Genomic DNA, 15,968 nt, shown 5'->3' with positions numbered 1-15,968 from the left:
GATGGTGGTGAATCCTGCTAAGAAGACGAGGGAAGAAAACCGAATGTTTACAATCTTGCACACGCGATTATAATGGTGATAGTGCAAAGATAAGAAAGCGGTGTACCTATTACATCGGGTCGTGGCGTTGATTCTGCTTCCGTTTGAGCTGATTTATTTTATTGTGGTCATAGTTGTGGTTATTTAGTTAAGCTTCAGGTGCGCTAGTCCAACCTCAATTCCAAGAACGACTGTCATCATCTAAGTTTTCGTTGTCTACACAGCGATGAATGCGAGCTTTGCTCTTATAAAACTGTCTTTTCGGATACATTGTCTCTGATTTAAGACATTTCCAAAGCACTCAGTGGCAAAGAAATAGAAAGTAACGGATAAAGAATGTAGAGACAGGTGTATTTCTAACGGGTTATATGGCTTCTCTAATGAATTCAATGTTTCTGGAGCATTTATCGACCAAAACATGCCAGAGTAGGGGATCGAAGGATTTACTAAGAATACGGTAGATTGTGTATACCTCACGACGATACAAAGAGCCCTTCTATTATGCCATAACATTCCACGATCCATCACCAGTCTCGTCAGTGAACTGTAAAGACATATTTTCGTTTGTTGAGTTCCAAATCCCAATATACAATTGTCAAAAAGTGTGCCGTACTTACCTTTCGTGTAATGGTGTCGCTGCAAAGCATCCTAATGCGTGCTGAACTCGCGGGAGCAATAAGGTTGAAATTGCCGGTGACACCTTCCTCCAAACGTGCGGCCGCAATGGCTGCCTTGATTGCAAAGTATACGGACGAAGCTAGGAAGAGGGGCGGCTCCCCAATAGCTTTGGATGAATATACGGCCCGAGGATTCGGTGCTCCAGTTAGCAGCGAAACGTTCAGCTCTCCCGGGATGTTCGCAAACCCGGGCAATTTGTAGGTGCCGGGACCACGCGAATATACCTCCCCTGCGGGCGAATAGATCATCTCCTCGAGCATGAACATTCCATAGCCCTGCATGAATCCTCCCTCGATTTGCCCAATGTCAATTGCCGGATTGAGGCTCGACCCTACGTCCATGACGATATCGGTACGCAGCACCTGATGATCGCCGGTGAGACAATCGATTTCCACCTCAGAACATGCAGCACCGAATGTGTAGTAGTGGAAGGGATTGCCAGCGTTGGTCCGGAAATTGTAGTTAATGTCCGGTGTGGCGTAGAACCCGGTGGCCGACAGCGAAACTCGATCTAGATACGCTTGCCGGATCCAAGCGTTCCAACCGCTGGCGCTGTCCTTCTTCCGGTAGGGCTCTAGGCGTGATTGCAGCTTACGGCACGCTTCCAAAACCGCTGCCCCATTCAAATCTGACGCCACGCTAGCGGCCGTGGCCGATGTGTTCGGGATCTTGTCGGTGCCCGTTTCGGAGCAGTGAATTTTGTCGAACGGAATCTGCAAAGCGGTAGCCGCCACTTGTATCATCTTTGTGTGCAATCCCTGTCCCATCTCAACGCCACCATGTGCGATCAGGACGGTGCCATCCTGGTAGACGTGCACCAGTGCTCCGGATTGGTCAAGGCCGGGTACGTTAAACGCGATGCCGTACATCGTTGGCACGGCGTCGATGCCACGTTTGCGCCATCGATTAGCACGGTTAAATGCGTCCACTTGCGTTTGTCGCTGGCGAAACGCGGAAGATTCAAGCAGATCGTCCCAGCATCGTCGGACTGTACAATTTTCTATTATCTTGTTGTAATGGGTATGATCGCCTTCGTTTTTGTACAAATTTTTCTCGATCAACGAGACATGATCGAGTTTCAACTCTTGTGCAACGTGTCTTATAACAGTTTCTGCTACAAACATTGCCTGCGGCGATCCAAATCCTCTAAACGCGGTACAGGATGGTAAATTGGTTTTACAAACCCATCCTTCGATACGAATGTTGGATATCTTGTACGCGTTTTGAATATGCAAAAGCGCCCGTTGCATAACCTAAACAAAAGGATTGATCTTTATAGTGTTCGAAGATCGAGGATCAATGAAGTATTGTACTCACCGAATACGAAAGATCTCTGGAATATCCTGCATTGGAGTACGCTTTGTATTCGCCGGCCAAAAGCAGGCCATCCTTCGATACCGCCACACGGTATCGTACCAAAAACGGGTGTCTAGTTCCAGTAACGGCCATGTCATCGCATCGATCCAGGACGGTCCGAACAGGCCGTCGAAGGCGATAGGCTGCCAGCGCCACGGGTGTGACGAAATGATCAACCTTTGTTTCTTTACCTCCAAAGCCTCCACCCAGACGTTTCACACGCGAAAACACTTTATGGCACGGAATGCTCAGTGCGTTGGCTACTTTACGTTGTGCTTCAGCCGGATGCTGGCTGCAGCTTATAATTTCCAGCTCGTCTGAATCACGCGGGTAAGCGATGCATGCGATCGGCTCGAGGTAAAAATGTTCCTGAGCCCCCGTGCGACATTCACCCTCCACGATGACGTAGGCCGAATCGAAAGCGGCATCGACATTTCCGTACTCCAAACGTAACGATCCCTCGGGGAAAAAGGCTTCGCGAGCAATTGCATCCTCCAGGGATACTATTATCGGTGTCAGATCCTCGTAGACAACCCGTACCTTTCTAGCAGCGGTCTTCGCTATTGATTCATTGTCGGCTACTACTGCTCCAATTATTTGACCCTGGCTGGTAACGATGTCTTTAGCGAATATACGTTCATCTTCCACGATCGCACCAAGACGGTTCTGCTCGTCGGTCAAGTCATCTGCGCTAAAGAACCGATGCACACCCTCCTGTTTCAGTGCTTCCGATGCATCGATGGACAGTATCTTGGCGTGTGCCTTTGTACTGTACACAAATGCTAGATACAGCTCGTTGGCAAACTTTGGAATGTCGTCACAATAGATAGCTTCCCCGGTGACTTGTTTGTAAGCGGAAGCGTGCACTTGCGGTCGACGGATGGGATCGGTGGCCGGTTGATCGCCAGAAACCTTTTCGAACAGCTGAGTGCTCTTGGGTACCAACGTATGGAACGTATTGGCTCCACTTTTCTCCCGTTCGCCAACGGGTGTCCTGTGGGGAATGGATTGCTTATCGAGTGATTGTGCAATGGCAAGATAAGCCTTGAAAAAGAGACTCAAAGTCAATGAACGACGATACACGATCATGCCGCCCGGAGCCGAAGGACTCAGAGGAAGCTCTTCCACCAACAAATCATTGCAACGCTCCACGAGCTGTGCGTCCCATCGCGTTCCGACTAGAGCGGTGGCCGTCTTCTTGGCCAGAACTGTCGTTGGCGCCATTCCACCAAAGGCAAGATGGATTTCATCGACGATATCCGTACCGGGTCGGAAACGCACATTGAAGGCTCCATTCACGATGGCAATATCATCATCGCGGCGTTTGGCCTGCTTGTGCGCGATGAAGTATTGATCCTTGGTGGTGCGTGGGATAAACAGCGAAACGAGCGCTTCTTGCGGTTGAATGACGTTCTTCCGGTAGCCAGTGAAGAATCCATCGCCCATGCGCACCTTCCGGAAGCCTCCGTCGAGGCTGGCCACTTCCAGCTCGATCGCGGCAGCCGTGAAGATGGGATTTAGATCCGAAATGGGGCTTCCCGTCATGATGTTTCCTCCAACAGAGGCAACATTACGGATCTGCTTTCCAGCGAACCAGTGCAGCATGTCGACGATCGCTTGGTACAGACGAGTCTCCGTTTCAGGACCGGTTTCGATTTCTTTCCGCAGCGCGATCTCCATTTCCATTAACGTGACGGCGGATCCTATTTTGAGTCCACTCGCTTGTCGCTCGATCGTCGTCAACTCCTTTATTTGGATGGGATTGGCGAGGACGGGGTACTCAAAGTGTTTGAATTTCACTTCCACGCCCACTTCCGTGTTACCGACGACAATCTTCGTCTCTGGATGGGCTTTCTTGAGGGCCAACAGATCGTTGAGCGTTGTTGGTCGATACCAAGCGGTACGGGAGGTTCGAAAGACCAGCGATTCAGAGTCGAGCTTGTCGGAAAGCTTCAATTCCGGTGGAAAAATGGGCTCTTGAGATGGATCGTAAGGAACGAACTCGTTCGGCTGGAACAGCTCGGTGTCTAGCTCTCCGTTGCCGTTCTGTCGACATCCATTACCATTGCCGTTGCGACAGCATTTGTCTCCCATGGCGCAGCCGAACTCCTTGGTGAAGGTTTTGTACCCCTCCAGGATCGGTCGATAGCCGGTGCAGCGACACAGATTCCCTTGGAAGGCAACCTCCAGCTCTTTCATCGAGGGAACGGGAGAGCTGCGCAGCAACGAGTACATCGACATGACGATACCAGGAGTACAGAAGCCACACTGAGAGCCGTGCGCATTGGCGATGCGCTCCTGGACGGGGTGGAGGCGCGTCCGAGTACTTCCGATACCCTCGACCGTCGTCACAGCCATCCCGTGCACGGCACAAACGGGCGTCAGACAAGCGTTGACTGCCAGATGATGCAGCGAGCCCGTTTTACGATCAACCTTGGACACCATCACCGTACATGCTCCGCATCCTCCCTCGGCACATCCGAGTTTCGTGCCGCAGAGGCGCAACTTTTCCCGCAGATACACCAGCAGGGTGCACTCCGGATCTGGAGAGGAGTCGATCACTTTTTTCCCGTTCACAAACAGCACCAGTGGCACATTGCAATTGAACTGAGCTAAGCTTTCCATTGCGAACTAGTACTATTTGCTCGAGACAACGCCCTATTTAATAACACGGCGGATGCGCACTTGGGTTAAACTAACGCGAACCAAGGTTGCGAAGTAAATGAAATATGAAAACGAATGCGCTTATCACTTAACAAAATTATTCGGATGTAACAGAATGGACGGATCGCGAACAAACAGCTGGTTTGATAAGATAATTCGTCCAGCGAAGAACAGCGAGTACACACGCACTAATTAAGCTTTACATGACAGGTGGCTGAACGAACGAGCAAAAATGAGAGTGTGTGTAGTGCATTGAGATTGTCATCTCGCGGCATGCTGACAGTATATGAAGGCCATGCTTGTATGTGTTGTAAACTGGGCGAATGAGATCAGAGGAAGGGGAAAAGATTGGTTGGTCCAACATAATGTAACTTTTAAAACATATTTTTTATTTCCGAAAGGTTGCAGATCAATTTCAGTTTGTGTGGTACTCAATCGTAATTGAATTAGAAGAATTATAAAAATTACACATTTACATTGGTTGTTTATGTATTTCTGCTCTTAATTGATAATAGTGTACCGGAAGATCGGCTATTCTACGGGTACCTTTTACGTACGTTTAGCTAAGAGTTTTGCTGCTCTTGCAGTAAAGAATAAAATAAGGAATTTGGTTGCTCGGCAAGATCACGCGGCACACCTTGCTCGTTGACGGTGCCATCCTGCATGACGAACACCTGATCCGTGTCTAGAATGCCCTTCAATCGATGGGCCACTACAATGACTGTCCGGCCCCGAAATGCGTTCTTCAAGACCAGCTGAATGGCCGATTCTGATTCAAAGTCTAGGTTGGAGGTGCCTTCATCGATCAGCACAATTTTGGATTTCTTCAGCAGCGCACGGGTGAGGCACAGCAGTTGCTTCTGGCCCGCCGAAAGGTTTGCTCCGCTAACATCCAAACGACCATACAAACCACCGAGGGCTTGCACCAGCGGGCTTGCCAAGCAGCAGTTGATGGCTTCCCATATTTCGGAATCGATGTGTACGGCACGCGGATCGAGATTGTCTCGAATTGTACCGTTGAACAGGAACGGGTCTTGCGAAATGAGCGCAATGCGGCTCCGCAGCACATCCAAAGGCAGGGTGGCTATATTTACAAAGTCCACCGCAATGGTGCCCTTGTCCAGGGGTGCTACTCGCAACAGTGATGCCAGCACGGACGTTTTGCCCGATCCCGTTCGCCCGACAATGCTGATGCGCTCGCACGGTTTCACGTTCAAGTTGATGGACCTAATTGAGCAGGTCAAGTGCTCTCGGTAGCGCATATGCACGTTGTCGAACACCACCACGCCCTGGGACGGCCACCCGAACGGCGGGTCGGCGGATCCGTCGGCATTGATTTCCGGCTCCAGCTGGCAGTATTGATTGATACGCTCGACAGCGACGAACTCCTGTTCCGTTTCGGCCACAGCGTACAGTAATCCCGACAGCAGACCGGTGATGGACAGTGCGTAGGAAATGGCCAATCCCACCAGCTCGGGCGAGGTCATGTGGGCCGATGTGATAGCCGCCAGCAGACCGGATCCTCCGACGAGAAAGGCGCCCAACAGCTGTAGCCGCAGACCAAGCCATTGTTGCGTCGCAGCTGCAGATAGCTGAGATTTTATGCTTTCCCCCAGCTTGTAGAGAAAGTCTCGCTGGAAACGTTTTTCACCGCGCAACGCTCGGATGGTGGTTAGCCCCTGCAAGGTTTCAGTGAAGTGAGCGTACAGCGGTGAAAGAGCATTGCTCGAAAGCCGCTTTATGTCGCGCGATGCAAAGCGATATTTGTTTTGCAGTGATAGGTATATCGGCACTAGAGGCACAATCAGCAGTCCCAGCCAGGGCATGGCGTACAGACTGATCAAAAGTGCACCGAGCAGTCCGAAGAATTGGGCCAGCAGGATGTTCATTATGAAAGGAAGCGTATCGTCGACGGTGTACACGTCGGATGAGAAGCGATTGAGTATTCTTCCCAGTGGGACAACATCGAAGAATTGCAATTTGGTCTGTGAAAAGAAATGGGAAATGTTTTAGACGTAGAGCAATGAGTGTGACCAATACATCGGTAAGTGTTTATACTAACGTAAAGCACGCTGTTGAGCAGACGATCGTGGATGCATTTGGCAGCTTTTAAGCCAGCATACGCAAAAAGGAAAGCTCTCAGCAACGTTAGGAGACTGTTGCTGATCGCTAGCGTTGCATAAACTCCTAAATAGTAGAACGGTGTTGCCGTTCCATTGCTTCCATCGGTTAGTATTGGTAAAAGTGCATGATCGACCAAAGCAAGCACTCCTTCGCCTTCTTTTAGCTCGAGTACGGTGGGGTTTTCCGCCAGTCCGGTGCTGTTCGGAGCGATATCGTTGGTCGTACCGACCCAGTACGCCAGCCATGCATCGGTGAGATTGCGAGACACTTGCATCATGAGTACTGACATGATGACCCAAAAGCCAAGACTACGCCCTGTTGCTTTCCAGTACGCTCCAAGCACCTTTTGATCAAGATGACCAAATTCACGCGATTCTTCCATCAGTACGCTGTCGTTGCTTCGCTGGTCGTCATCCTCCCGCACGGATCCGTACGACGTACTGCCATTTGCCATGGAAAGTGTAGTGCTTGTATCCTCATCATAGTCATCGTAATCACTCAACAGCGATCCCACGTTCGGTGCATCGCTTTGCGTAACTTGGCCAGCTTCCACGTGAAGGATTTGCGTCGCCCGATTAAGCACCATCGAGTGCTGCGTGACAATGATGCGTGTCTTGTCTTTGAGCAGTCCAAACAGACAGTGGCGAATTATGTGCGATGCGACGTGCGCATCCAACGCCGACAGAATGTCGTCCAGTAGGTAGATGCTTTTATTCTGATAAACTGCACGAGCAAGTGCTACGCGCGCTTTCTGTCCACCGGAAAGGGTGCGTCCCTGTTCGCCAACGCCGGTGCTGTCGCCACGCAACGCATCCAAATCATACTGCAGTGCACAGGCATGAATCACTGCTTTATATCGCGTTTCATCGTATATTTCGCCCCAAAGAATATTGTCTCGAATGGTCCCCTGCTGCAGCCAGGGTGTCTGTGAGACATATCCAAACCCTTCCTTTACATCCATCGAAATCGCTACCGCACCGGCAGTGCACTGAAAGTAGCCCATGATTACCTGCAGCAGCGATGATTTGCCACCACCGACGGGGCCTTCTAGACAGACGAGCTCTCCCTGCCGTACTTGTAGCGTGAGATCACGGAAGGCGAAATCAATTATATCTTCCTGCACCAAATCCAACTCCTTCCGGCTGCGCTTTGTTTCGAACTCAAAGCTGCCATCCTTGATGGCCAGCACGACGGGACGCTTGGAAGAATTGGCAAAGGCAGCATCGGAAGCCGTCAGTGGTCGATAATAGTCCTGCAGATTTACATCGGGTAGATCGAGCAGTTCCTGGACTCGCTTTAACGATACCCACGCCTCGGTCAATCCATTCAGTACCCAGGGAAATGCGTTCAGCGGACCGATAAGCATATTGAGCAGTGCTACGCTGGTGTAGGTCGTTGCGGCAGTGAGTGGTTTGCCGAGCAGGATGGATGTGCCAAACGTAAACAGGCACATCAGCACGGGAGTTGTGGCCCAGAAGTATACGCACAGTGCATCGAGATACTTGCGCTTGGCTAGAAAGCTTATTTCTTCACCTCGTTCGCGATGGATCTTGCTGATGAAAACATCCTCCCAGGCGTTTAGCTTGATGTCTTTGGCTCCACTGATGGTTTCCGTCGTGATCGTGACACGCGCATCCTTCGCTGCCATTAGGCCCTGCGAGAGTTGTCCAATTTTCTGCGCAATCTTGCGATTGATCGGTATCAGCAATACTGCAAACAGCACACCAGCAACAAAAGCAACACCGAGCTGCGTGTAGAGTAGGTAGAGCGTGGTAAACAGCTGGAAAGGGATGCTCCAAAACGAGTGGAAGCTGATGCACGAGTTCACAATTCTGTCCGTGTCGGTTGACATCAAATTAAGTATTTCTGGCCGAGCCGCTTGCAGTTGCTTCGCCGTGAGGGACTTTTGATAGATGGCCGTCACGATTGACATTCGCATTTTGCTGCTAACGAACGTCATACGCCAGTTGAAGTGTACTGCCGCGAAAGCACTTATCATGGCCGAACCAAATAAGCCAAGCGCATGGTAATATGCTACAAAATCGGACGAACCGCTGGAGTCGGCAGGATCTATTGGTACGGTACTGTTGCCATTAATCTCCATACGGAGCAACGCGCCGAGCAGGAGGGGCCCTGCAAAACCCGACAGATCTCCCAGTAGCCGCAGCAGACCGATCAAATAGAACTCCCATCCGAAACACTTGTGCAGGGCTTTCAGCAAAGAGCTCGTTTCACTGAGCGCAGTTTGGAGCTTCTCCGTAACACGGTGCAGCGTAAGAGCTTCGGGCAGATCGAACAGGTCATCGTTGCGCTTTAGTTTTCCACTGACCGCCTTAGCGATTAGGGGCCGTACCCAGTAAAATACAAACTTGGAGAGCAGATTCGCATCGTCCTCGATAGGGCCCAGTGCCGTTTCTTCAATGTCTTCGAAAAAACGGGTATATGATTGAGACAGTAAGGCTTGACGCTCCTGATCATCCGTCCGGCGGAGGCGCACGTAGTGGGCATTCCCTGGCGCAACAAGTGTTGCTCCGTAGAACAGGTATAGCGCTAGTTGGGCCGCATACCACAGCCAATAATCGGTGTACAGGTTTGTGTGCAGCCAAATGGCACTTAAGGCAAACAGTGACGTCCACAGCACAATCAGGGCCAGAGGGCCGCGATGGCTGAGGGATCCTTTGCGTACGGAAGATAGCAGAAAGCAGCAATGGATAGGCCAGGCTATCAGCTGTACACACGCGAGCAGTATATCCACCGGGTACAGCTCCTTATGCAGGCGGAAAATGTAGAGCACTTTTAAGGCCGGCACGAAGGTTAATCCTAGCGAGGCAAAGATTCGCACTCGCAACGCTCGCAGCTGTGTTTGATTGCGTGACACTGTACGCCAATGGGTTCCATAGTAGTACGCAGAGAAGGTGGCGAAGAGCGCAAGAACAGGCAATTGCAGTATCAGCTCCTGGAAGCATGGGGCAAGGTCACTGTTGGTCTGCACCCAAGGCCGCAACCCGGTTGGGCATATATCGGTCCAGAACTGGTCCCAGACGACCATGGCTCTCTTCACCACACAGTCGAGAAGAAAACCAAACAGGATTCAGTTTCGTTTGCTGTGGCTAAAGGTTTCCGCTTTGCGCATTTCTCACTTCACTGGAAAACTGTCAGCTGAAAACAGAAACATAAAGCTGCACTTGAAATTGTGACTTGGTCCCACACTCCAAACACGCTGTTTACGATGTAAAACGCTACTGCATAATACCCACGATTATGATGACACATCTTTTTCCGGCTTATTATTCATCGTCGCTTATCAAAACTTTGGAAGCCAACGGTGGCCGGCACAGTGCAAGTAATTGTTTTGGAAAAAAAAGTCGATCTGGCTGCACAAGTATGTGTTTGATTAGCGAAGCCGACAGCTGTGTGTGTATGACTAAAACTAGAAATAATTTACAACATAGTTGCGCTATGTGTAGAAAAAAAGCGACAAAACGTGGAGAAAAAAACGAAAACAAAACAACCACGTATGACAGTCATATGGTAAACAGTAGTGATGGGCGGGTTGAACCGAACCTATCGCGTCGGAGCCATCCACATTGAACCTATTGAACTCGTATGAACCTACCGAACTCGTTGCACACATGGGACGCTGTCGCATATGCTTTGCTGAATCTATTGAACCTATTGAACTCGTTGCACCCACGGGTCGGAAACGATTCCAGCCAAGACGCACCCGACCCCGGGTCGATCCGTTTGTGGAGTCGTATGACCCATCACTAGTAAGCACTCACACGTTTACATCTCTAGGTCGACCACTACACATCTTGCGAAATGTGGTCCGGCATTTTGTAGCACAGTTTTGTCTTCAAAATTTAAACCACAACTGTTATACAATGACCGTTGTCGGAAGGGTTGACGAAATAATATTATTTATTTATTGATTTTATTCAACACATGGCTTTATTTCGGGATATTTATTATTTATCTTAATGACAAACTAGCTCATTAAATCTTCATATCTACTTCACACATGCAACCAGCTACGTTTTTCTCATTATATTCATATTAAATTTACGATTCAGACAACGAGGAAAACACAAAACATGACATTTTCAGCAAATATAACAACGTCTACTGTCTACATTTTCTAACGCATCGCTAAAATTAGGGTCTATAAATAATGTTAAAATCAAATAAATAATCATAAATTAACCAGTATCATTCAACAGTGCGACGAACAGTACTGTGATGCTGCGCAGTATTTAAGCCCCGAAGGGCAAGTCATTTTCATTTTGACAAACTTTTTCTGACTCTTTCGGTGGCAAACGTAGTAGCTATGCTGATCGAGCGGATTGGGAATGCGACCCTCCGCACGACATCGCGGTCCTTTGCGTGCGGTCTTCGATCGCTTTACCGTGGGTGCAGCAGTAGTTGTGGTCGTAGTCGTCGTAGTCATGGTTGTGGATGTCGTCGTTGGCTTCGGGGAATGTTTGGAAGACGACTTTCTTCGCACTTTTACCGATGGTTTGACGGTGTGAAACTCGGCCGCATGTACTGTGTCCAGTGCTGGCAGAACGACTATCTGCTCAGCCGGCAGTGGCATGTTATTTCGAGTCAAAAGTTTGTTCGCCTCTTGACGAATTAGCTCCACATACTTCTGGGCAGTGAGTATATCGTTTTTCATGAGATGCGAGTTTGGGTGTGCTGCTGAGCCTTTGTAACGAATTATGGAGGGTGGCGTTGTAGTGGTGGGTGTCTGTTGCGATTTGCATGCCTGGTATGATGCCGTATCACACAATCGCGTCTCCTTGTTGAAGGCTGTAAACGAGGGACAGGTAAACGATTGGAACGCCCCATTCTGGGGATTGCAGACAAAGTACTTAAAGCAGTCGGTTTTGTTCGGTTCCCTGCTACCGAGCGTGCACGTTGCGACAGAAATGCGCACATCACCTGGATTAGCATCTAGCAGCGGCATTATGCTGTCCTTGTACTGGGTATAGGCTAACGCTGACTCGCTTTGCTCGAACGGATTTTCATTGTATGTTGGACTGGGAGGGTCACTTTGTGGTTCATCTACCTCGGCTATCTGGCTGGATTCGTCTGAACTCTCCCCTGAGACGTATGGTGGATCACTGTCTGAACTGTCGTTATCACTACTCTCGTCAGATGCTTTCGAATCGAGTGGTTCAAAGCGATCGATAGCATTGCTGGGGACACTGTAGCTATCTGGCATGTTATTCTGCAACTGCAGCATCGAAGGGGAATTGGTGAGATGAGAGTACAGGAAGGCCGCATCACCAGTCATGGGACCTTGGGGTTGGGGTGGTGAAACGTATGGTGATACCACGCTCGGATACGTCGGCATGGGCTGTCTGTTCAGGAGTGAAGCTGTAGACGCCGTTGCCAAGTAAGGATTGTACTGGGGAAAGTTTTGTGGCATCATTTGAACGTATGAATCCTTTGGAACGAACCGATTGCCATAAATGTCATAAAGCGTCGGTTGGTAGGAGCTGTAGTACATTGACTCATTTAAGGGCTGATTCCGAAGGTTATCATACACCGCCGTGTGACCCAGTGTGTACGGATTTGTGAAGCTAATACCGATCGGCTTTGAATTGAAGGTGGTCGTGATCTTGGGTTTGGTGGGTGTCGCGTATTCCGGTATAGGGCTGGGTGGTGCAGCAACAGCAGAAGTGGTTCCAACCGATAGAGGAAGAAATATCGGTTTCGGCACTGGTTCCGGATCCGGTCTTGTCATCTCCGCCGTCGATGCTGTTTTTTGATGATTTGCAATCATTTGTTGAGAAATTTGAAGGATACTTTTTATGATGTCCTCCGACATGTACGGTCCTTTGGGTTTGAACGTTTTGTCACCATTACCACCATCGATCAAATGCTGCTGAGGGGAGCTCATCGTATAACTCGCATCCATAAGATAATCGTAGGGCAGAGCAGGCTTGCGGGAAAAGATCCTGTTGTTGGCGAATGCCGAAAAATCTCCCACACCCCCGGTCGGATCGACGCGTTGTTTCATTTGAGTGGCAATTCGGTTTAACTGTTTTTGCTGGTTAATAATTTGGGTGAGATGCTCGGGATGGATTTTCCCATTCGGTGGGAGCGGCAACCTCGTTTTATGGCTTTGACCACCACCACCACCACCACCACCTTGAATGATGTAGTCCCCAAGGATGGAGTTCAGATGAGACGAGTCTAGGAAGCCTTGACCTAGGGGCTTTGGCGGGGGTTGCTCATTGTTAGCGAAAGAATCTCGGTCCGCGCCTTGATGGAAGGAATGCGGCGGCGAATATGACTTTACGACCGTACCATTGTCCGTCAACACGTCCGTTGTATCGACATCTTCATCGACCCGTTCCAAGCTTTCCTCACCAGTGCCGTTCTGCTCTTCCACCAGCGAATCGGTGCTCCTGATGCGCGTCCGATTGTTTAACTCCTGGTCCATCAGGATGAGGATTCCCCGGCGATCATCTCCAGCAATAGAGGGCAGCTGGTATTGTGTTCGTCTGGTATCAGTCGGCCTCATTTGGTTGTCGGTAGCCGGAGGCGTGCGACTCGGAGGAAAGGCCTGCTGATGAGGGTTATCGATGCCATAAATGCTTTCCTCACTATGATCGCGCACTAGGTCGGAGGAAAGATCACACTCCCAATCGTTATCTGTGCCGTAACCAGGAGAAAGAATGAGAAGCAGTGCTGGTTAATGAATGAATGATTCTAGGATGAATGGTACGATGATTTTGGCAGAATACCCGGGGTGCTATAAAAAAGTGCAAATACGATCGATGGCTATTAACGTGTTTGTTATTCGACGTAAAAAACTCCCCTGCCCAAGAGGAGAGGATCATAAAAAATGTATCATTTTATAACTCCATCCCATCCAGCCAACTTGGCGAGGTCAACGAAGCAGCTGGATCCTCTTCGGGGTTTCGGGGTTTCGGTTTTTCTAGCATCATTAATTTACCGTTAGCTTCCAAGTGTAAATTTGTTTGTCTTGCCGATTGGCCGAAGTGTTTTAAGCGTGGTACGGATTCAGATATGAAAACAATGCAATCACGTTTAAGGGTTTTGGCAACGTTAGAGCCACTTACACTTTTGTTATGGTACTTAAAGTAATTCTAATTCGTTTCTAACATTCACCGTACTCACCCGGCACTACACAGCCACTCCGCTGATGGCGATAAATCAATCCTTTCCGGCACTGTGTCGTTATCCAGACGGCCGTTTTCGAAGGAAGCAACGCACAGCGATAATACTGATCGCAACGTCCAGGGTGGGGCCGTGTCGCTTCCGGACATCCTTCCAGCTGAGCTGGATGCTGCGCCGCAGATGCTTGGTTCACCCAAACAGCAATGAGAACCAGCACAATCTCAATCTGACATAGATTCATTTTGTTCACAGTAATCACTTTAGTTCACTGCACTGTTCGATGTAATGCAGCTGTGAAGCTGTGTTGTTACAGTATTTCACTTTTTGTCACAAGCATTGCTAGGAAATTAGTCCAACAGAGGGTCTCTTTCGCACTTAACCACAAACTATGGAACGTTGTTGCTTCACTCAAATTAATACACACAACATAACAAAAAGGCACGCCAATGCTCTGAACTGGCAACCCCGGGGAGCAGCTGGCGAAATGTCTGTATTCTTTGCAACCTGCAACCGGAATGAAAGCTTCCCTTTCGCGGCACCAGCTTCGGGGCGCAAGCTCAGCAGCCACAGACCCGCGAAAATGAATGAAAGCAACAATGGTAACGGCAGAATTGGAGAGAAACGGATACACACAACCACAGGTGGAGCAGCGCAGCGTTAGAAAGACGGAGCGGCGAAGATTGATGAGGCAAAAAAAGTATCTCCGCGCCATCGTGCTCTGCATTCGGCAGACAGAGTCGCAACAGAACCCTCGGCCTCGGTCGCAGCAGCAAAGCAGATTGGGCGTTTGGTATGGTTTGGCATTGTTTGCTTTTCAGCTTGAGTATGATGTGTATCCCGTGGGTAGGTGGGATGTGATTTTTACAGATTTCTTTGGTCTCCTTAAGAGTGATTCAATGGAAGATAAAAGAAAAGGGAAGCAGGTCATCTTACGTGAAGAATTCGTTCACGATGCGGTTGAGATGTAGTTGTCAATGATGATTGTTCTATGTGTTTCACTTTTGAAAAATGGCAATTATTAAAAATCATTATCACAAGTAGTGGATTGGAGCCGTTTCTCGCTTATTCGATCGTTAAAGTTACCAGCTAAATGAGCTGAGCTCGTAGTAGTTTATCGTAACAGCGGATTGTGCCGTACATCATGTTGCTGTATAATTTAAAAGGTGATAGAAAATTTTACTTATTCCTAAAAAGCACAATAGGAATATGAAAAGTATGTCTCAATGCAATGCGATTCATACGATTCTTTGGGTGATATTTATTCAGCCTCCCCCTCCGGTTGGTTGTGGTTTGGGCTAGATGCACAGGAATTCTAGCATAGCAAACGACTCAAATAACAGTGACCTACATTGAAATGCAATTAACGATGGAGAAAAAAACTATTACGGACAATGATGGCACGAGATATTTCGATCAAAACGCAAGCGAAATGTGTTTGCATTTGCCGGCTACAGAGTACGGCAAAAAAGCCCTTAATCATTGCAGTGGAACAGCTGTCTATCTGAAGTTGTTTTAAAATAAAGTTCCGGTTTCCAACCTGCTCTCTTCGTTTGGTGGTCTTCCACCAGCCAGCATAATCATCGTATCGAATAAACAAACACAAACCCAACGTGCGCGATCAAGTGCTCAAATTAGCTCGCAGATTTAGCGGGAAACGATGAAGCGCAAAGCGGGGAAGCACCGCCGAACGGCTATTTTTCCCGTTGCGTTTGGTTTGGCTTGCTGCATGCATGTAGGTTTAATGTCGCAATTTTCCCGCCACACACGCCACCGGAGGTCATAAAGAAGGGGCCCCAAATAAAGCATATCTCGTTTGCTGCCCGTGTGCGTCTTAAAGTGGTTCGTAATGTCTTAATAAAACCGCGCAAACTTTTACCCAAATCCAAGCCATTGCGCGGCTTCGTTCGTTCGCGTCGATCGACTGACGGATGCCGGAACACATTGTCGATGTTGCG

General features: G+C 49.1%; 3 protein-coding genes across 5 annotated transcripts; all 3 read right to left on the bottom strand.

Moving 5' to 3' along the window:
- Positions 1 to 369: 369 nt before the first annotated feature.
- On the bottom strand, positions 370 to 4,950 carry LOC120902946 (xanthine dehydrogenase-like). The gene is made up of 3 exons (XM_040312046.1): positions 2,035 to 4,950; positions 657 to 1,970; positions 370 to 583 (listed from the first exon to the last, which is right to left on the bottom strand). The coding sequence occupies exons 1-3, from the start codon at positions 4,696 to 4,698 to the stop codon at positions 539 to 541; spliced, it is 4,023 nt and encodes a 1,340-aa protein (XP_040167980.1). The 5' UTR covers positions 4,699 to 4,950; the 3' UTR covers positions 370 to 538.
- Positions 4,951 to 5,201: 251 nt separating this feature from the next.
- LOC120902943 (ATP-binding cassette sub-family C member 10) lies at positions 5,202 to 10,355 on the bottom strand. Of its 3 annotated transcripts, none has more exons than XM_040312039.1 (3): positions 10,090 to 10,355; positions 6,800 to 10,020; positions 5,202 to 6,722 (listed from the first exon to the last, which is right to left on the bottom strand). In XM_040312039.1, exons 2-3 carry the CDS (start codon positions 9,908 to 9,910, stop codon positions 5,301 to 5,303), a joined length of 4,533 nt encoding a protein of 1,510 aa, XP_040167973.1. In that variant the 5' UTR covers positions 9,911 to 10,020; positions 10,090 to 10,355; the 3' UTR covers positions 5,202 to 5,300. The 3 variants fall into 3 exon arrangements, with proteins under 3 accessions (XP_040167973.1, XP_040167975.1, XP_040167976.1); XM_040312041.1 differs by having other exon boundaries at positions 6,800 to 10,040; positions 10,119 to 10,355; XM_040312042.1 differs by having other exon boundaries at positions 10,119 to 10,355.
- Positions 10,356 to 10,878: 523 nt separating this feature from the next.
- On the bottom strand, positions 10,879 to 14,497 carry LOC120902510. Its single transcript, XM_040311321.1, has 2 exons — positions 14,014 to 14,497; positions 10,879 to 13,524 (listed from the first exon to the last, which is right to left on the bottom strand). The coding sequence occupies exons 1-2, from the start codon at positions 14,252 to 14,254 to the stop codon at positions 11,075 to 11,077; spliced, it is 2,691 nt and encodes an 896-aa protein (XP_040167255.1). The 5' UTR covers positions 14,255 to 14,497; the 3' UTR covers positions 10,879 to 11,074.
- Positions 14,498 to 15,968: the final 1,471 nt, after the last annotated feature.

The sequence above is a fragment of the Anopheles arabiensis genome, chromosome 3 (assembly GCF_016920715.1).
Source record: "Anopheles arabiensis isolate DONGOLA chromosome 3, AaraD3, whole genome shotgun sequence".
Lineage (NCBI taxonomy): Eukaryota > Metazoa > Arthropoda > Insecta > Diptera > Culicidae > Anopheles > Anopheles arabiensis.
Note: the sequence above shows the minus strand (reverse complement) of the source record. Positions and strands in the feature narration are given on the sequence as shown.